Source organism: Aulonocara stuartgranti, assembly GCF_965226115.1.
Source record: "Aulonocara stuartgranti genome assembly, chromosome: 1".
Classification (NCBI taxonomy): Eukaryota; Metazoa; Chordata; class Actinopteri; order Cichliformes; family Cichlidae; genus Aulonocara; species Aulonocara stuartgranti.
The window spans coordinates 1,851,198-1,872,500 of NC_138939.1; the positions used below are offsets into that span (position 1 = coordinate 1,851,198).

The 21,303-nt window shown below is 48.4% G+C and overlaps 3 protein-coding genes across 7 annotated transcripts; 1 reads left to right on the top strand and 2 right to left on the bottom strand.

The window, feature by feature from the left end:
- Window positions 1-338: 338 nt before the first annotated feature.
- gjd6 (gap junction protein delta 6) lies at window positions 339-2,471 on the bottom strand. The gene has a single exon (XM_082541658.1). It carries the CDS (start codon window positions 1,541-1,543, stop codon window positions 386-388), a length of 1,158 nt encoding a protein of 385 aa, XP_082397784.1. The 5' UTR covers window positions 1,544-2,471; the 3' UTR covers window positions 339-385.
- Window positions 2,472-5,232: 2,761 nt separating this feature from the next.
- On the top strand, window positions 5,233-11,382 carry LOC309706968 (E3 ubiquitin-protein ligase MARCHF3). 2 transcript variants are annotated; one of them, XM_082534006.1, is made up of 6 exons: window positions 5,233-5,364; window positions 5,833-6,185; window positions 7,176-7,371; window positions 8,538-8,733; window positions 9,680-9,886; window positions 11,136-11,382. In XM_082534006.1, the coding sequence occupies exons 3-6, from the start codon at window positions 7,187-7,189 to the stop codon at window positions 11,292-11,294; spliced, it is 747 nt and encodes a 248-aa protein (XP_082390132.1). In that variant the 5' UTR covers window positions 5,233-5,364; window positions 5,833-6,185; window positions 7,176-7,186; the 3' UTR covers window positions 11,295-11,382. The 2 variants fall into 2 exon arrangements, with proteins under 2 accessions (XP_082390132.1, XP_082390133.1); XM_082534007.1 differs by lacking the exon at window positions 5,233-5,364 and having other exon boundaries at window positions 5,537-6,185; window positions 7,173-7,371.
- lmnl3 (lamin L3) lies at window positions 11,353-20,302 on the bottom strand. Of its 4 annotated transcripts, XM_082533974.1 has the most exons (12): window positions 19,730-20,302; window positions 18,630-18,786; window positions 17,880-18,005; window positions 17,626-17,796; window positions 17,432-17,557; window positions 17,079-17,299; window positions 16,783-17,002; window positions 15,778-15,885; window positions 15,559-15,675; window positions 15,273-15,383; window positions 15,122-15,182; window positions 11,353-12,435 (listed from the first exon to the last, which is right to left on the bottom strand). In XM_082533974.1, exons 1-11 carry the CDS (start codon window positions 20,137-20,139, stop codon window positions 15,147-15,149), a joined length of 1,803 nt encoding a protein of 600 aa, XP_082390100.1. In that variant the 5' UTR covers window positions 20,140-20,302; the 3' UTR covers window positions 11,353-12,435; window positions 15,122-15,146. The 4 variants fall into 4 exon arrangements, with proteins under 4 accessions (XP_082390100.1, XP_082390101.1, XP_082390099.1 ...); XM_082533975.1 differs by lacking the exon at window positions 15,122-15,182; XM_082533973.1 differs by having other exon boundaries at window positions 15,122-15,383.
- Between the last annotated feature and the right edge of the window lie 1,001 nt (window positions 20,303-21,303).

Here is a 21,303-nt window from a genome sequence, read left to right on the forward strand (position 1 = left end):
TGTAAGAAACAACCCTTATTTTTCTTGGTATTCAGAGTCGGACCTGTTCACTTAGGATTAGTGTGTCTGCCCTGACGTTTAGCAGCTTAATGCATTTTATTTATTTTCTGTAGTTCATATTTATTTTTATCCATTTGTGTCCTTTGTGCAGGACTTTGGTCAGCATGACATATTTGATAAATGTGCACAGACTTCTAATCTAAACTGATAATTACAGGACAGTCTGAGCAGTGATGTACTACAACTTTAAAATGCAGCTTCACTGGTCCCGTCCCTCATCACAGCGTAAGATGAGTCTCTGCTCCACACATGAGGAGGTGATCCAGGTGGTTTTTTTGGTGAGCTCCATGGGTCGGCATAAATAAAGACAGCGGTGTCATGGAGACTAAATCCAGACCTCGGCACTCCTGTGTTTGGACCCACTGATCTCCCTCTTGCTCTTCAAAGGCTGCCTCTCTCCTTTATGGGAGTCCTCTCTCCTTAGGGGCTCCGGTCTTTTCTCTCGGACCTCCTCCGGCTCCCTCATCCTGCCACAGTCCACCGCACAGGTCCAGTCCGGCTGGTGACCCACCACCAGGTTCAGGGTGGGCAGCGAGGTGGTGCTGGTCACGTCCCTGAAGCCTAAACAGGATGTGAAGGAGGGGCTGTCTGGAGGGAAGGTCTCGTATGCTCCCCAGGACCCGTGCTCCTGCAGCCGCACTGCCCGGCGGATCTTCTTCCAGCCCAGGTGGTTGAGCTCGAGCAGGTTGAGCAGGATGCAGAAAACCCCGACACAAAACATGAAGAGCAGGAAGATGGTCTTCTCCGTGGGCCTGGAGACGTAGCAGTCCACCGGCTGGCTGCAGGGAGACGAGGTGCACAGGAAGTGGACGGGCACCTGGAAGCCAAACAGCTTCCACTGAGCCAGGACGAAGCCCACCTCCAGGACAGCCCGTAGGCACACGTGGAAGATGTAACATTTGGACAAAACCCCTCCGGAGCCCGCATGAGCCTCTGTGCCCCCCTCCCTGAAGGTGCAGGCTCGGGCCTGGCTCAAGGTTTTGGGGTCCAGCCTCTGGAGGTCCTTGGCGGCGATGCCCTCCAGCACATTCGCCAGGCTGTGCCCCAGGTGCTTATGGGACTGGATGGAGCAGCTGTCTGAGTCGCAGCTCCGATCATAGGCCTCTCGCCCGCCGTCCCGGCCTCCCTGCCCCGGCGCGTCGGCCGCCCCCTGCCCCAACCTTTGGGTGGCGTTGTGCTTGGACAGGTTGTGCCACGTGTAGATGATGAAGCAGAGCGATGGCGTGGACACACTGATGATGTGGAACACCCAGAAGCGAGGCTGGGAGATGGGCGCGAAGGCGTCGTAGCAGACGGTGGAACAGCCCGGCTGCAGCGTGTTGCACACAAACATCTCCTGCTCGTCGGCGTACACGTCCTCGGTGGCCACGGCGACGATCAGGAGCCGGAAGATGACCATGACGGTGAGCCACAGCCGGCCAATCATGGTGGAGTGCTGGTGTACGGCGTCCAGGAGGCGCTTGAGCAGAGTCCACTCCGTCATGGTGGCCCCCGGCTGCCGGCGGCCGCGAGGAGGGACAAGCTGCCTGGAGTGGAGCAGTCTGCTCCAGAGCGGTCCACCTCCTGAGAGCTCCCCAACGCAGACTCGATGTGGGCCGCGCGGTTTGTTTATGACAGAGCAGCCAGGACGCTAAAATCAAGAAGCTCCGTCCTTCTCTGAACCTGCAGCTGCTCTGAGCCTGAGCGCTCGCCGCCGCTGCCTTCCAGAGAGAGAGCGAGAGTCGCCCATCTTTGGGAGATAAGGATGTCCACTTGACACGAGTCACTTGGCGCGCTCGGTCCTCTCTTGTCCTCAGGATCCATTTAAAACCCGAGATACATCAGCCTTCCTCTGCTGGAGGAGCTGCTGATAGTGCGCTGATAGAGCATTCTTCACAGATTAGGCCTCTAAAAGCTGGCGGGCTCTTCCTTTAATGGAGACGCCCCTTTTTTTGAAAGATGACTAGTGCAGAAGAACACGCGTGTGTCATGCATGACCGTCACACACAGAAAGTCGCAAAGACGTTTGTGTCTGGAAACACGACGAGCAAAAAGTGGTGTACAGACGAGCCTCCGGGCGGCCACAGCTCGGTCTGTGGAGCTTTTGTCTCTCGGCCTGTTTTGATGGCTCCTCTCGAGCCACTCGCCAATCCTCTTATCTGTGTTTTAAAAAAAGCTCCTTGAAAGGTCTGCGAGCATCAAACCGTCACGTCCCCGAGATAAAACGCTCCCCGACCCCCTGTCTGTATTTCAAACGGTCCCAGGAGTCCCTCCTCAGAGCTCCGCACTTTCTATTTCTGACACGAGCGCTCCGAAATGTTGACTCAGCCTCAGCAGAATTCAAATCAAATCCTCGCGAGAACACCTGAACCCCGCCTACACCTGACAGACACACGTTTCTTATTGCATACAGCTCACTCAGCCAAGCTGCTTCTCTGCAGACGTGTGCAGGAGGAACAAAGTAAAAACAAAGGCAGAAGATTTTAAATGGGATTTTTGGCTTCAAAGGTAAAAGTAGCTCCTCCCACAGGTTCTCTGAAGGCCAGGAAAGATGGCCAACGGATTTGTTTTTTCACAAAATGTGCCAATGCGTAGGGTTAGGGTTGTTCCACTTGATTGATCTATATTATCATTGTTTATTAATTTAATTTTATTTAAAGTTATTACAAGTTGGACAGACCACTATACAGAAAGAAAGGGAGAAAGAAAACAGAGGAAGGACAGTGGAAGAAGACACTGAGAAAATCTGATCACCTGTTAAAAGAAGAGAAAACAACCTGAGAACAACACGATACAGAGACAACCACACAGACGTGGGGTCACCCAGCAACCACGGTGCAGAAGCCACAGAGGCCGCAGTGACGAGCCCGCAGGCCCCGCCAGTCGCACCAGAGCGGGCCGAGCCACGGTCCCAGAGGCCTGAGGGAACCCCACCCCACGAAGGAGCCCGACACGGCCGTGGGCGCCAGGCCTGCCAAGCAGCCGCTGGGAGTGAGCCGGGCACGCGCCCGAGTGCCGGGCCCCGAACGCCGACGGCTGAGGGCATCAGCCACCGGCAGGTAGTGTGGTGGGTGGAGCTAGGCCTCCACACCTGGACACAGAGGTACCCACAGGTTCAACTACAGGAGAGGTGTTAAATATCAGGCCCGTGGGCCAGAATAAGCACCACAGTAATTAAGTTACAGATTTCTGTATCTTATACATTTACTTCCTAAGTTCAGGCCCAAAGAGTCCTGCTGACAGATGTCTTTCTGTACAACAGCAGCATCAGCTTCGCTGTATCGTGTAGAGAAAGTGAGACTGTCTCTCATATTCAGATAGCTCAGACATTTGTACACTGACAGGAGGTTTCAGCGGTGCCACATCAGATCACAGCGCTGCGAAATGAGTTTGACGCACACTTAGGTTTCTTCACTTGGTTTTCCCAAACATGGATAAATTCCTAACAGCCGAGATGTGAAGCAATCAGAGCAGCGATGTCACACCTGCTGACTTCACCAAAACGTTCATCTAAATCTGGAAAACACCACTGCTGAAGTTTGTGGGGTTTTCACCCATCATAGACAGCTCTCAGATTTAAAAAGGTATCCTCTTCACATAAAATAATATCAACACATGTGCATCTGTCGCTCACGTCTTTTCCTCTTGATTTTAGTGGCCCAGTAGCAGCTCAGTCTTAATGTAAACCTCGCCTATGGCTTCAAATCCAAAGTGTGGATTCATTTGAATTTGGTGAACAACAGGAAATGTGGTTTCTGTGATGCGCAAAAAGAAGAAAACTGTCTCTCGATGAATTTACTCCATTTTCTCTTTCCTGTTTTTAAAGCTAGCAGCCGCTGGGTGGATTTCTTTTATGAAATTAGTTTTGATTTGACTGATTTGTGCAAACACCGCTCAGACTGAAGGCGACCGCAGGGCTTTGAAGGAGGTTCATACAAGAACAAACTGTTATTGTCAAGTACAAATAATCATAAGGGCCACAGATCTTTGTGATTTACACCAATGAGGCTGCGTCACCGTCATCGTGAGACTCAGGTGTGTTGGATTCTTACAAATATAGTATTTTAGTAAAAGCATGATGTGAAGGTTTCCATCTGTGGATTAAAGCAGCATCTGTAACAAGCAGTGACCAGCAGCAGATGGAGTCTTTCACATTCATCGTCCACACGTGAGCTCAGATAAAAGTCCCGCTGGGATCAGAGGGAGAGAGGTGGGAGGACTTTCTTTGCCTGGCCTCTCTTTCTCCTCCTTTCCCTTCAATCCCGCCTGTTATTCATTCCCAGGCTGCTGCTAACAAAGCCCGGAGGAAAAGCACATCACTGGGAATTCCTTCGTGATAATTCCTCTGACAGCAGACGTTAAAACGCACAGGGGGAGAGCCACTTCCTGTCCCGGCTCCCAGTCTGGCTCGGCTCGTGTTGTGTCTGTCTGGGTCTATTTGTGAACCTTGGTGTGCATTGTGTTAAATGGGGCCGGGGGGCCCTCTCTAAACCTGCTCAGGCCGGCAGCGAGGGGCCGTTCTCCAGTCCATCGATCGCTTTCTTTGCCGGGTCCTTTAACAGCCCTCGGGCATTAATCCCGCGTGTACCTCTGTCTGGATCGATAGCAGACAAAAGCACCGCAGGAGGCTGTCTGGACCCAAGTTCTCCATTTACCTGCACGCCCTCATCCTCAGCATGAATGCGGCTGCTCTTCCTCACTTCCTGTCGTATATCTCCGGCTCCAGGACCGGATGCTCTGGTTATGACCGACGTTTCTAATGATGAGCTCGGTAACCCCTGAACTCAAATTCAAATTTTATTTGTCACATACACAGTGATACACAGTACGATATGCAGTGAAATGCTTAGACAACTGCAGGTGACTATGAATAAGATAGGAAATAAAAATGAAAATTAAAAAGGGTCAATTTAACTAGGAAGGAATAAAATAAAATATATAAATTAAAGTTGAAAATAAAATAACTGTACAACAAAATACACAATACACAGTATAGAAATATATAAGAATGTATGTAAACTCTCAGTTTAACTTTTTCTACTCATGGGTCTGAATGATGTCAAGAGAGGATATCAAGCCCCGCCCATCTGCTGCTTGAAACTTCTGTTTCTGAGGGGCCAGCCAATCAGACGAAAGCTGTCTTAAGGCAGGAGGAGCTGTGAACCATTCCTCCAACAGAGACTGAGAATAAACTCTGAGCAGAACTCGTGGCCTTTGACAGTGATGGCGACGGAGGATGGCGCTGCTGACCATTTTATTCGGCAAAACAACAGGACTTGTTGGGTTTTAATGCGTCTGTCCATTGTCCCGACACTGTAGGATTAGGTTAGTGGTACTCACAGGATTAAAAGCATGAAGGCTGAAATCAGTTCAGTCACACGTCACTTTGGGCCACATGCTAGTGTTAGCTTGTAGCTTGTAGCTGTGGCTGTTGGCTCTTCATTAGCCATTAGACAGCACCTGATGCCTCGTTTATACATGACGCACAGCATCCTCAGTATCCTCTCTTAATGGTTTGCTTTGTTAAATAAAGCTTACACTGACTCACTGCACCATCTTGTGGTACAAACTGGTATTAACTGGAAAGAAGGTGCAGCCCAGCCCTACTTCACATTTAGCCGATATCTCTTCAACAACACAAAGTTTTTGACATGAAGTCACAGCTGATGTGTGTGGAAAATGATGAGAAACGAGAAAAATGAGCTCTTAAAAGACATTTTTAAATTTTACAGAGTTTTTTTAAAGTGTAACCTAAACTCTAACTTTAACCTTCTGGATCTGGTGGATGTTTAGTGATTACTGCGTGAATCAGAATGAAGCTGTATCACAGACAAACACCATCCCTCCCCCCGTCTGCACCCTCGGCCTCCACCGGCCTGGAGCTCGCTGGTCTCGCTCTGCTGGCTTCCTGGAAGCCCCCTAACAGGATTAAAGGGGGTACGGCGAGGTGCTGTGACTCAGTCTGATGTGATTTCCATTCGTCTGGCCCGGCCCTTACTTTCCTCTGCGTCTAATCCCTCGGTGTTCTCACCGGCGTCCGTCAGCCTCTCTAATCTGCTGGACGGCTTTAGGAGGAGAAGCCTCGTCACTCGGACTCTGCCTGATGATAAACACGGAGCTGGTCCTAACGTCGGCTCAGGCTGGAGGTAAGGCTGCTGCTTGACTTGTCATTAAAGCTGCTCGTTGTGCGACAGACTTTGCTTTGCTGGTCAGCGTCGTGTTTCATGTGTCTCCGCTCGGGACTGTGAAGAGTGTGAGCTGGACCTCACCTGAGCAATAACAATATTTACAGTGGACTAACTCTGGAGTGGAAGCTCAAAAGTAGAATAAAATAAATACCTCAATAAGTAAAAAGCTAAATTTAAAAAAATACAATAAATGGATATTTTTTTCATAAAGATAAAATGAAGCAGAATAGAATAACTAGAAGGACAGAATTAAAAAAGCTTGAGAGAAATATTTGCTGTTCTTGAAGAAGAAATATTACTATTTTTTTATTACTAATTTATTCTCAGTGTAAATGTGTTCAAGCACTGACAGGTTATTTCATTTCTTGCATGAAAACTTAAACCTTTAAACCTTTAATTCACTGATTTCTGGCCACTTGGGGGCAGCAGAGCAAACAAAATAAAAATCATAAATAAAATATTAAATAACTGTCACCTTTCAGCTCCGTAACTTTGTGTTTGGTGCTGAGTTCTGGCTAAACGGTGAAAACAGCTGCTGGAAAAGACATTACAAACCGGCAGGTCAGCAGAACTTCCTTAATGTTGTGATGCTGACCAATAGGAGCCCAATGCTCCTCCATCTTTGACGGTTTATTTTTTTAAACCTGTCTGTAAATATGAAGGGTTCTGTTACTGGAGTCGGGAGACCAGTTACTGAAATATGATTTATTTATATTCAGAGCTCCAGTCCTAATTCTGATGGATGATGTCATATTTTGCAGCTTCCATTCATAATTAATTTAATTATCAGTTTGTGACGGACAGCAGATCCACTTGTGTGTCCATATTTTTATTTTTATTTATTTATTTTTGTGTCACAATGTATTTTCATTCCATCTGTTTTACATTTGTGTGTGTGTGTGTGTGTGTGTGTGTGTGTGTGTGTGTGTGTGTGTGTGTGTGTAGCAGACGTGGAGTGAATGGCCCCTCGTACTGCAGATATGACTGTGGAGGATCCGGTGGGCCGGTGGGAGTCCAGTCCTGTGGAGGAGGTCAAGTTCATCCCTGAGCCCGCGCTGGATGAAGAGCTCCACAGCAGCAGCCAGGAAGTGATGTGCTATCACGGAGACACGCCCACTGCGGAGTGTGCATCCATCACAGACAGGTAACCGGAGCAGAAGCACAGAGGCTGAAAGTTCATCACCTCTGTAACGTACGCTATCAACGTTTGAAATCACCCAGAGTGACGAAGCCTTTCCTGGACACATTACAGCCCGAACCACCAACCCAGTTTAAATGGGTTTGATGGGAGCATCGCACAGAGACGGGTACCTGCCAATTAGTGCTTAGTCCAATCACAATCCTCGAATTTTACCAGAACTGTTAGTGCAGTGACCTCACAGCAGTCATATTATTGGTCACATGACGTCGTTAAAAGGCTCCAACAGCACAAACACGGTCCAGGTGAAGCTAGCAGACAGCTAGTAGCTACAGCCACCTGTCAGTCAAAGAGGCCACGCCCCTAATAATGCAAACTTTAAGGCTTAAAACCATTTAAACAGGTGAGTGATAGAAACAGCCTCCCCTGTACAGGTGTTATGAAGGAGGATCCACAGACACAGTTTGTGTATCAGGCTGTAAACATGTTTATTTCTGCTGTAAAGTTTTAACATGGAAGTCTATGGGGCCTGACTCACTGCTGCCTCTGCTGGACGTTAGAGGAACTGCAGTTTCTAAACTATAATTTTAGGCCCTTTATGTTGCCGCTTGGATGCACCTTGCAGATATGCTGGTGATGCATTTCACCACTTCCCAAAGGCGCTCCGCTGGACAGATCTGATAACGGTGGACGTCAGGGTGTACGCTTGTGAATCATCCAGCTACTCGCAGCCAATAGGAGAGGAGTACACTGTGGACATAAAAGAATGGACATGGTTAACAGCAGTACTCACAGAGGCTGCGTTTCTGAAGGGTTCTTGGTTAGTGATGAGAAGCTATGACCTCGATGACTTACCTCAGAGTCTCCAGTCTTCAGTCAAACAAATGCTTCACCCTGAATCCTGCATGGTGTCGTTTCCACTCAGATCCAGTAACATCACAGTGAGATGACACATATTAAAAAACACCATGAAAGAGGTCATGATATATTTTCATTATACATTTGAAGACAGATGAAAAATATTCTGTTTAATATTTTTCTTTCCTGTGAGTAAATCTACAAGGCAGGATGAATCCTTTCGTTTATGCAAAGTTTTTACCTTCTGAATGTCAAAGTAGAAAACTGCCTTTGCAGACTTCCTGTCGTCTCTGTTCGTGTGTCGCTCTGTGCAGTGAGGAGCAGTTTTGCAGGATCTGCCACGAAGGCCGGGCGTCAGGAGAGCTGCTGTCCCCCTGCGAGTGCTCCGGCAGCCTGGCTTCGGTGCACCGGAGCTGCCTGGAACAGTGGCTCACCGCCTCCGACAGCGGCCACTGCGAGCTCTGCCATCACCAGTTTGTGCTGGAGCGTGTGCCAAAGCCTCTGACTGAGGTAGGCCCATCACCACACTGATGCTCAGCGGCCCAGACTTGTGACCGAGACAGCCACACTTCTCTAATGTCTCAAACCTGGATTAATGAAACCAAGTGGCTTCGTGAGCTGAACATGAGAATATATTTGTCATCTTTTGTAGTGTCCTCTCCTCGTGTCACGCTCAGCCTGCAGAGAAAGATCTTTGTGAGATGAGACAGATGAATGAGGCTGATTGAAGTTAAATAAGAAGGATTCGCCGGCTTCTGCTGCAGAGCAGACAGAGCAAAGAGTGAAGGCTGGCTCTTTTTCCTCAATGGTGGCATGTCAGACTCAGTGGGAGGAGTTTGTTGGCTTCACGTTGGAGAACCTATTGCCGTCAGCTCGCTGTCCATAAAGCCACTTAGCCTGAGAGGCAGATTAGCCGGTGCTTCTTTGCTGCAGAGGACAGGAGAGTGGCCTCGGTGCTCTCTGTAGGTGCATTCTTGGCTGGTAATCTGCTGATTAAGCACCGTGTGCTGTGCCAGGCTAAGCTACACACTGAACACAGGCCTGCTCAGGCGATGCTGCACGCACGCAGGGGAGGAAAGGTGCAGCACTTCCTGTTAGCGATGTACGAATCGAATCCACACAGCAAACACACACACGTTTATTCTGCTTCGATGCAGCTCCAAGTAAAAGCTGAACTGGGTTTGCAGCTACAAAGTCTCCTGTATTATCACACAGTGAACAAATAAAACATAAGTTTAATGTGTTCGTTTGATGTCACCAGTTTCACTTAGTAAATGCAGGATCACTAAACGGTTCCTGGAGGAGTTTTCCTGTCTTACGTTGGTCTTAACTCCGTGTCCTGCTGATATAAGGGACGCAGTAACAGTCGGAACATGAAAACATATCACCGACATTTTACTATTTCATGGAAAACATGAGGCTAATCCTCTTCCTGCCTCCTCTTTCCCTCTATCAGTGGTGGTGCTCTCCAGCCATGCAGCAGCAGAGGAGGACGCTGTGCAGCGATGCGGCCTGCTTCCTGTTCATCACGCCGCTCGCGTCTCTGTCGGGCTGGCTGTGCATTCAAGGAGCCATGGAGCTCTACTACACCAATGGGATGGAGGCCCTGGGACTCCTGGTGCTCACTCTGGCTCTCATCATCATCTATGTGTTCTGGACTGTGGTGAGTTTAGAGTCTGTGCTGTTCATCCAGAACATGAACTTATTTTACTAACTGGAATGTAGAAGATTAATGTGGAAGACTTCAGTCCTGCACGGGGACACTTGCAGTTACTAAGTAGCAACTTCTAAAACTAAAAAGTGACGCAAATACTCAACGTCTGCTCATGGCTCCAAACGTGAGTCGTCCCCATGGACTCCTACAGCAGAAATACTCATGAGAGCAAAGGTTAAAGAAGGCCCAGCCAGCTGCTTTTCAAGCCTTTTGTTTCTCAGGGCCCCTAAACATTAGGAACAGCTGTCTCAAAGGGTTCAAGAGTACGGATATGGATTCAGAAATGTAAGAATCCACAGAACTACAGTTTACAATAATGCAAATATATAAATTCTAAAATATATTTGAAATCACTATTTAAATGAAAATCTTGGAGACGGCAGATTCAGGTGGTACTGAACTCCACTCAGGCTGCATGGGTGGGGAGAAATCTGCTCTCTCTTTCTAGTCCCTGTCAGGACTCTTGCTGCAGCATTTTGGATCAGCTGAAGGCTTTTCAGGGAGTTTTTAGGACTTCCTGATAATAATGAATTACAGTCGTCCAGCCTGGAAGTAATAAATGCATGAACTAGTTTTTCAGCGTCACTCTGAGACAGGATATTTCTAACTTTAGAGATGTTGCACAAATGGAAGAAAGCAGTCTTACATATTTGTTTAATATGTGCGTTGAAGGACGTGTCCTGGTCAAAAATGACTCCAAGGTTCCTCACAGCGTTACTGGAGGCCAAGGTAATGCCATCCAGAGTAAGAATCTGCTTAGATACCATATTTCTAAGATTTTCAGGGCCGAGTACAATAACCTCAGTTTGATCTGAATTAAGAAGCAGAAAGTTAGCGGCCATCCAGGTCTTTAAGAGGCTAATTGAGCCTAATAACATTAAATGCTGTTCAGGCTGTCAGCTGTTTGGTATCTACATGGATGCTAAAATCACCCACAATGATTATTTTGTTTGAGCTGAGGACTAAATCAGACAAACTGAGTCAGGCGGACGATCGATAACAAAGAAAACTGGTGTTTGAGTTTTACCGGCTGCATGGACCAAAGCTCTGTCTGGGTCTTTGGTTGATTAACAACCTGGAGTGAAAGTGTTTGTTTTAATGTCAGTGTTTCACGCTTTGGTGCAGTTGTGGAAAGCATAGTGCGCTTTGTGATTTTGTTTCATGTTTAAATTGTCTCTGCTGGTTTGGTGTTTGCCAGGTTTCTGTGCGCTACCATGTGCATCTCTTCAAAACCTGGAAGAAGACTGACCAGAGAGTTCGACTGTGGGTTCCTGTGTCAGCGCAAACACCTCCTAACCAGCAGGTGGCGCCCATACACTTCCTCAGCAAAGCCATCAACAAGGAAACGATGGTGTAGGTGGAAGTCTGCACAGCTCAAAGGACGGAGCCCACGACCCCATGAACTTTTAAACCACAAAAGACTCAATGACTCCTTTTATTTTCCTCTGTACTTTTATTATCCTGTGTTTTGGTGTTGGTGGTAATGGCATGGGGGCGCACTGGAGCAGATCCAAACTGCTTTGTAGTCAAACACCCCCCAAAGAACTACAGAGGCTAGCCTTGGTATAGCGTCCACATCTTCATTGTTAAACAGGTGGTAGTAAACACTGAAGGATGTAAATTCAGTCACACAGATTCCCAACTTAGATCTAATGACCACCAGGGGGCGATAGCTGTGGCTCGTGGTCAGTTTATGGACTCAGGTACTCATTTCAGGTCACATATAATAAAACAATAAGTTCATTTTGTAAATGTTTGTCATTCTGAGAGGATTACGCTCATTGATTACGATGACATCAAATCCTCAGCTGGAGGCTGCAAAACATCCTCCGCCTGTTACGTCTGTGCTCGATAACTATTGGTCTGTGAAAGCAGCCTGCTTTAGTCCAGATGTGCTGAATGGATGCATCCCGACTGAAACGCAGGTGATTCCACAGAGCAGCAGCTGGACCAGCAGCGCAGCTTTCAGAGTTACTGAGAAAAGAGAAAACAACTACAGTTTCCGTGTCTCGGTGCGCCATCATCCAGGTAAATCCCCAAAGGTGGATTCTGTTCATCTGGACGTCTCCAGTGGGAGAAATGTTTCGTTCCCATGACAACCACGCCAGTCTACCCACCCAACCTGCAGCTTTTACCCAGAAGCTGAGCTATGAAAATAACCCAGCACTTTAGGGTGCGGTTCCCCTGCAGCATCTCTGCATGCTGCTGGAAATAAGCACAAGTTGTATTTGTTTAGAAACTTTTAGCTTTATTTATTACACTTCAACAAAAATTAAAATCAAAGCTCCTGTCGTGAAGCGAGAGCGACGAAACGTGAGGGACACTGTTGCTGTAAGGCAGGTGAGATCATCTCACCGTCCTACTGTAAATAAAACTACTGGAGCCAGAAAGCAGCAGTCTGAGGCCCGAGCTGCTCCAGGGTTTTTCAGACCGCCGTCGAGGTCGGTGGCAGAGAGCAGGCGTCACATCACAGCACAAGTGGTCTCCTTCGAGAAATCCTGAGGGGGACAGAGCAGCAGCGTTATCGTCATAATAAAGGTCTGGTTAGTAGAAAGCTCGCAGGAAGCAGAGGGCGGGGTGGAAACCTCTGGATGTCCAGATTAATGAGCATTACAGGCTGAACCTTCAAAGCCAAACAAACCTGAGGGCGTGATGTGCAGGGCGGGGCTAATCCTGCTCACTGTACCACAGCAGGAGGCCGCGTGTTTGTGTTTGGAGTTTCATTTTCGCCGGACGGTCAGCGCTCGCATCTTAAATTCCCCCACAGCTGAGAAACTGATGCTGGTCATTTATATTTATCCCCTCGTGACGCGGTTGGTCTCTCACCGATATTTTTAATAATCGTCGCCTTTCCATTTTAGGTGAAACCTGCCCGCCTGCTGTTTAAAACGTGATTGTCATAAAGCTGAGCGCTCGTGGAGGAAAACTCGTTTAAATGTTCCTCTCGTTTACTTAAAAGATCTTTTAGTTTCTTTTAAATGATGTAATTACAGATGCGAGGGCCTGGTCCAAAGAGCAGAGGTAATCTAAGGTGTTATTTGACACCATATTATTACTCCTGCTCCACCTGCTGAACCACATCCTCACAGTCACTTCCTGCTCCAGCTCAGTCTGGTATTTTACAAAGTTTTTCACCCGATCTGGTAAAATTAGTGCGCTCCCGTTCACTCGACAGTTTACCTGCATCTTTATTCAAAGATGTCTTCCAGTCGATTGGTCCCTGTGTGCTCGCCATAATCAGCACTGCGTCTGGTAAAGTCCTGCTTAAAAAAAAAAGCCAAGTTCGACTCTTCTCTTCTTAGCAGTTACAGACGGATCTCAAAGTTGGCGTTTATCACTAAGAAAAGCTCGAGGCCAAGCAGCTCTCAGCAGTTTCAGACAAACAGCGTTCGTGTCATGTTTCAGTCGGACTTTCGTAGAGCTCATCGCAGAGTCTGCAGTGACATTTTCATGCATCATTTTGCATGAAAAAGGTTTTATTCTGCTAGTGTTGGACCTCACGTTGGTATTTGATACGGTTGACCGCCACATGCTGCTCGATAGGCTGAAATATTGGGTCGGCGTATCTGGATCTGCCTTGGACGGTCTGAACGATGCTCATCTGCGGTGTTTGCAAGTGCAGGTCATCCTGCACTTCTCTCAGCCATCGTGTGCCACAGGGTTCTGTACTGGGCCCCTTATGGTTTCTAATAGATCTACTTCCTGTATTGAGCTACTTTAAGAACATTTGCCATCACTGCTATGCAGATGATATTCAGTTGCACATTTCTGTTAAGCCCCGAGATGTTTCTAAGCTGCACATCCTGAATTAGTGCTTAAACCCCATCAAAGGTTGGATGGCTGACAACTTCCTCCGACTCCAGTCTTTCCTTCATGAAGGAAAGACTGGAGTCCTTGTAGGTGCTCCTGACAGATTTGCTCCCCTTTCAACATTTGTCAAATCGTCTCAGGAACCTCGGGGTAACCTTTGACCCGCTCTCACTTTGGATCTTCATGTTAAATCTCTGGCTCGGTCCTGCTTTTATCACTTAAACGTTGCCAAATTAAGTCCTATTGTATCTCACACTGAACTGGAGACGGTCATTCATTTCATCACATTTGATTGCTGTAATTCATTGTTTACATGTTTAAGCAAAAACTCCCTGAAACGTCTGCAGTTTGTTCAAAAAGCTGCAGAAATGCTTCTTCTCACGTGTTGCTGACACAGCTGCGTTGGCTCCCCGTTGAGTCCAGTTCAAGATTCTGACTGTAGAGGACTTCATGGACAAGCACCTGCTGACATTACTGAATATCTTCAGCCCCGTGTCCCCCGGAGGTCATGTGATCAGGCCCTACTTGTTATACAGCGTACGAGGCTGAGAGCGACGGGACACAGCTCGTGCCACGGCAGCAGAACAGTGATTAGTTAATCGGGGTGCGACAGGTGGGTGCTGGGGTGGAGCAGCAGCAGCACAGACTTCTCAGATGCAAAGTTTTCAGATGACGATGCGTTTGTGCTTGGAGCGGGTCGCTTCTCTTTCTGTTCGCTTTTACAGAGCATCCAGAAAGTTCTCACGGCCTTTTTCCAAGATGGAATACATTCACTCTTAATCTCATGGGTTTAAATTTTTTTTAATACATTTGCTTTTATCACTTCGCCATAATGGGGTGCTGCGTGTAGAATTGAGGTGAAAAATGAATTTAATCCATTAATAATGATGCAACACGACAGAATGTGGAATAACTGGAGCGGTGCAGTGAAGCAGTGATGCTTTCTGGAGGTACTGCAGGTCCTCGTGGACGTGCAGACTGTAGCTCTACTCTGAGTCCTCAGCATCTCTAAGGATGCGCCCAGACATCCTTCAGACGATGCTCCACTCTCTTCCACAGAGACCAGGACAGCATCCACATCTCTGCAGTCACTGCACACAGCTGTGTCAGTCTTTCCCTGCCTGGAGTGGGCGCTCCACCCTGTCTCTGCAGAGCACCATGGCCTCAGATTTGAAGGTGTTAATTCTCTCCTGAAACAAACTGACGGCCTCCAGCTTGCTCAAACTACACTTTGAGTTTACTTGACGAGTGAGCTGCGCTTTCATCAGCAGAGTAACTGGGCTGCGTGATGGATGAGTGAAACAAGCCATGCATCTGGTTATGGGAGCAGGCGAGGCGAGCGGAAGAGCTGAAGCTACTTTACCCCCCACCTACCGTCCAGGCCGAGCGTTGACCGCACTCACGACACCGAACAACACTTCTTTTTTCGCTTTGGCTGCAGCGCAGGTGGGAAAACAAAAGCAGACATGAGGTCTGAGGTCCTGCACTTGGTCCTTTTCTGCTTGAACATTCCCCCTGAGGTTACCTGTCTCTGGAAGCGCTGCATTTCACTCCCCGTGACAAACTCCTCATCAAACTCCAGCCCAGTGTCGTCTTCACCCCCACCCAGCATGCACAGCCTGCGCTCGGCCACTTCCTGTTTAAATCAAATCGCAGTAATACAAACATATCCTGTACAGCTGTGGAAGGTGCCACACTTCAAAATCATCACCTAAAAGTTTCAGAGTTAAATAAAGTGTTCATGTTACAAAGCATTACTTTCAGCTTTATTGTACAGGTGCATTCTGGGAGGTGTGGTTTATTTCCTCTACCTCGTGGTTGGAGTTCAGGAGGATCACCCTGATATCAGTGATGACCCCCCAGCTCTTGTGGCCCTGCAGAACCAGGTCACTGGGCTCCACCTCCACCTCAGCGCCTGCTGCCCAGATCTGACAGGTAAACGCACACGAACACGCACACACACTTTCATTGTGTTTACAGTGATTACCAGTGGCGGTCAATAAGTCTTCCTACAATGTTAAAGGACTCACAGTGAGTGTCTGCCCACCAGCCAGGACGCAGGAGGCGGGAATGTGAAAGGTGATGTCTCCAGCGCCGGGGTAAACCCGCCGGACCACCCACCCACCCAGAGACTGCTCCTGGAAACAAATGAGAAACAAATTAAAGAGTCATCATCTCGACCCTAAAATGGGTTTTCTCAAACTGCAGAGCACGCCATCGTGACCCTGTAGAGATTTAAAAAAAAAAAATAATAATAATTGTTTGCACATATTTTACATGAAGGCTGCTCCAACACCAGCTAGCTTAATGTCCTGAGATCATTATATATTATTAAATGTAATTACAGATGAATTACTGCAGTGCTGAACGGGTCGGGGTGGGATGTGGAGCTGGGTCAGTGAGTGATGGAGCGCATGAAGAACCCGGGCGGGTTGCTGGCTCTGTGCAATATTGACATTATTGTAGTTCATGTAACAGTTTTTCCTCCCAGTAATGGAAAGTTACACAAAATCGTTAACAGCAGTGTGCAGGAGGTCATCGGAAGCAGACCGCTCCACCGAGAGCGCCACGCCACACTGACCCAAGCTGGTCGTGCATCCCTACACAATTAAACCCACAGGCATGAAAACATGCAGCCAAGGCAGAAGCAGCAAAACCTGCAGTTCCTCCAACATCCAGCAGAGGGAGCAGCGACTCCATCACAGGTGTTAAACATGTTTACAGCCTGATACACAAGCTGCTACATTCCCCCTGTGCTAACATCTGTATGGGGAGAATATTTTATTTCTAAATAGCAATATTACAGTTTGCCTTATTAGGGGCGTGGCCTACTTGACTGACAGGCGAACAGTGACAGCTGTAGCTGCAAGCTGTCTGCTAGGCTTCACCTCTGCAGACCCTGAACTGGACCTCTGGGCGTGTTTGTGCTGCTTTTAATGAAATCATGTGACCAATAATGCATGTTCTGCATCCAATACCAAGCTGTCAAACATCCTCCAGCTTGACCCGAGGCTTTACAACCCGTACAGACTTACTTTCTCTGAGTTGTTCTTCAGTCGAACATATTTTCCATCCACGTCAATCTCTTCTACACTCACGGCGCCGCGCTCCATCGAACGACTGGACATTTTGTAGGCGGGCGAGCTCCCCGACTCGCCTTCGTATTTCCGTTTCTTCCCTCTGGGCTTTCGGCCGCTGTGCTCGTGCGTTCGAGGTATGGATGTCCGCTGCGAGGGGCTGGGCGACAGCTTAAACCTGACAGGAAACAGAAACAACCATGGGAGCAAAAACACCTGAGACCCAGGACCCCTCCACTCACACGCAGCCATACCTCTGCTCCTCCACCTCCAGCATCTTCCTGTAGGCACTGATCTCCACGTCCAGAGCTACCTTCACATCCATCAGGTGCTCGTAGTCCTCCAGCTGACTGAACATCTGGGTTCTCATGTTGAGCAGCTCCTGCTCCTTCTGACTCAGTTTGTGGTGCCAGACTTCCCGCTCCTTGTCCAGAGTCCTCTCCAGGTCCTGGAAGCGGTTCTCCAGAGAGATTTTCTGACAGAGAGAGGGGGGAACATTAAGACGAAGAGCGTTTCCCTCCACATCAGAGGCTTTTTCTCATTTTGGTGCAGAAACTGCAGGAAACTTGGAAGCTGCACTGACGAGCACAGACCTCCCCCAACTCACTTCTTTTCTGCACTGCTGCAGCTGCGAGCTGAGGGTCTCCACTCGGACCTTCGTGGCGTCCAGCTCGTCTTTTGTGGCCGAAGCCACGCCGTTCTTCTCCAGCGCATCCTGCTGGGCGTTGTGTAGCTGTCGGGCACAAAGCAGCGTGAAACACATTTTTTAATATCGGAAAATAATCCGTGAGCAGCTCTAACCTTTGAGCCGAAAACCCGGTCGATCTCTTCTTTGTACTGCTGAAGCTGCGACTCGCTGTCCTGCCGCAGCTGCTGCATCGCCTCAGCCAGTTTGCCTTCGAACTCCCTCCTCCGCCCTGAATCCACCTCCACCAGGCGGCTTTCGTGTCTGCTTCGGATCTCCAGGATCTCCTATTTCAAAAACAAAGAGGTGAAACGGTGACGTGAAGATGCGCCAACCTGAAAATGTAGAAACTGGCAGCAGCCCGAGTTACCTGCTCACTGATGTTCTTGTGCAGTTCGAGCTCCTCTTTCAGCGTTTGCACCTGGTTCTCCGTTTCGACTCGCCGCAGCATCTCAGAGCTCAGCTGGTTCTTGGTTTCTGCCAGCAGAGCCTCCAGCTGGTGACACAAATAAGACGAACGTCAGAGCTGAGGGACTGACTGCACCTAACGTTGGACGATTAGGATTTTCAAATATCCGATTAGTGACAAACCATGAAGTTTGGGACCAATTTCCTAATTTTCACAGACACCGGTTGCAGGAATGCACTTTAACGCCACTGAATTTATTCAGAAGTTCAGCCGTCTTCACATCACTTCAGCCCCCGATGAGCTCAGAGCTGTGCGACCACCACAAACGGCAGCGCGGACAGACAGCCGAAGCCTGCCGGATTTCACTTCTTACCTGCGTACATCGCCATGGTAACTCGTGCTGTGAAGCCAGCCTGCTGCGGGGCAGGTGACGCTCAATCAGCCCAGTTACAGATTCAAGAGTAAGTGAAATTATAAGAGCGCTGAAACAGATGAAGCCTGATTGGTGGGCTGAAGCTAACGTGCAACCATTCATGTTTCCGATTCTACTTTTCAAGCTAAGCCAGGATTTCCTCACATCCTGTCAGACCCAACGGCGCAGGCTCGTTTTCATGTCCCTCGCCGCAGGTGAGACACGACGTCTCCGACGAGGATAACTGGTTGGGGCGTTCCACGCACGCTGCACAGTTTAACGGCGGCTGCCCTTCTTACTTGTTCGAGCTGGCTCTGCAGGTCGGCGAGGTCGCCGTTGAGTCTGCGGTTCTCCGACTGCAGTTTGGTGAACTCGGCGTCCTTCAAGCTCAGAGTCTCCTCAGCTCTCCTCAACTGGGCCAGCGCGTTGGTCAGATCGCCCTCCTTCTTCTGGTGCCTGAAAGAGACGCGAGCACAACGTTATCGGTCGTGTGATACCAGCTGCTGCCCTCCCCCAGCAGAAGTCTGTTAAACACAAAAACAAACCATCACAGGAGTCACTCAGTCAGGCCGGCGCTCACACTTCGGAGTTTCAAATGCACAGACTCAGATCCACAGACACTCACAGTCCACGTTTACCACGTTGCCTGACTTCATATCACCAGGATGTTTAATGAAACTGAGCCGCACCTGCTCATCTGCTGTCTGCGTACTTTAGAGCCTTTACAGCTGTAACATGTAAAAGTGGCTTTAACTGGACTCCAAGCACTCGAGTCACACCAGGGCTGCTTATCTGCTGCCCTGTGGAGGTCTGCAGGGCGAACACTGCTGCACACACTGACCTGTGTCTCCATCGGCTTCCAGTTCACCTCAGTGTCAATTTCAAGATCCTGCTTCTTACATTCAAAGCGCTTCATAACCTCGCTCCTCCAGATTCATCTTCTCCACACGTGCTCTGTTCTTCTCCAGCTTTCCACCTGCTCGCATGTCTACCCTGGGACTCTTTGGTCGTTCTGCGCCGACACTTTGGGATGCACTTCCACCAGATCTCCGGACTACAAACTCCCTCTGTACTTCCATCTGTTCAGAACTGCAGACCCTTCATCACGACTAGCTCTACCTTGTTTAGCTTTCATACTTTTTTTAATATTTACCTTATGTTTTTATTTTGTTGTACTAATGTAAGGTGACCTTGAGGGTCTTTAAAGGCGCATATAAAGAAAATGTATTATTATAACAGACTGAGGAAAGATTTAATCTCCGTGATGAGACAAACGTTTATGAAGGATCAATAATCAGCATCCATCAACTTCTATGAAGTTTTATAAAGCGGGGCGGAAACCATCCTCTAAATCAGAGACTTTCTGACTGCAGTCTGGTGTAACGCTGTGCGCTCCTACCTCGCCTGGAGCGTCCGGTGCTCCTCGCACAGATTCCCGTAGTCGATCTGCAGCTGGGCCCTCTCCTGGGCAAGGCCGTCCAGGGACTTCCTGACGTCGGCCAGCTCCTCCTCGTACAGCCTCCGCACGCTGCTCCTGGCCTCCTCCTTCTCCTCCAGCTTCAGCAGCATGTAGGAGCGCTCACTCTCCAGCTCCTGCACCCGCTGGATGTAGTTGGCGAGGCGGTCGTTGAGGCCCCGGAGCTCGTCCTTCTCCTGCAGCCGGGACAGGCGGGACGGGCTGGTACTGGAGGCGGACAGGCCGGCCGCCGCGCCGCTTCGCCGGCCGGCGGAGCGGCTGGATCGGCCACTGGAGGAGGAGGAGGCCGCCGGGGTGGAGGTGGCCGCGGGGGTACAGATGGGCGAGGCCATGACGGAGGTGCTCGCGGTAACAGCTTCACAGAGCCGGGGACGCTCCTCGGGACGGCTTTAGTAGCACAGCCGGCCTCACCTGCACGCAATCATTCCTGACGAGCTGACAACGGCACGAGCGCGCGACCGAACCGCGCAGGGCACATCCGGCTGACCTTTCAAAATAAAACCAGCAACAAAGTCTTGATTTTTTTTCTCCAACTTTATTTCATCAGAAACTTTAACAACAGGCATAATACACGTAGTGCAAAATTGTAATGCAGTGGAACAGCATGAATAATTAAACAAACAGGATAGAAATACAGATTAAAATGGGAAAAAGCGAGGGACACAGTGACTGAATAATTACAAAAACACATTAAAATATTACAAATATTAATGGTTTTTAAAGCTTTTGTTGTGAGAGGAACAAATTGTAGTCACATAGATTATGGATGTGGTGTTTGATTAATGAGCTCAAAAGCATTAGAGTCTTTCTCACCAAAGTCAGTATAACCAAATAACACGTTAGGTTAAAAAAGTACAAATTTAGTTTCTTTCTGTCAGAGATGAAAGTAGCGACATTGTTCCATAAAACCTGAGTAAAGGCACAAGACCAAAATAAATGCGAGCAGGTCTGTGGGAGCTTAATGTATCTCTTATATTTTAAATGAAATCTCCTTCACTTTGTTAGTAAGGAGGAATTTGTGTGGCAAAGAGCAAAACCTTTTTGCAGTCAGTGAGTCCAGAAAGAAATGGATGGAGAAACAGAGACTCTTGAAAAAGAGGCATTCACACCTTACCAAGACGAATACTATTATTAAACCTGTTGTCAAAGAATAGCAAAATCTTAAGATTTCACACTGGATTTAAATCTCTTTTACGTCACTGTCCACGTAACCACGTGATTCATAAAGATTTCCTGAAACACTACAAAGCGTTTCACAGCTCCACAGTCTCAGCTTCTGATCAGCGGCTTGCTTCGTGCTGGCTGCAGCTCAGGAGGTGGTTTGATCCTGATGAATATGGACTTTTTTACCATTATTATTATTATGCTGATTGCTTCAGAGATGACCAGGTAACGTCTCGTGATATATTATGTTAGTCGTGCATATGATGAATGTGCCAGATCTCAAACTTGTTGGTTGAAATCAAGCTATAACACGTGATACAGGAGTTTACTAT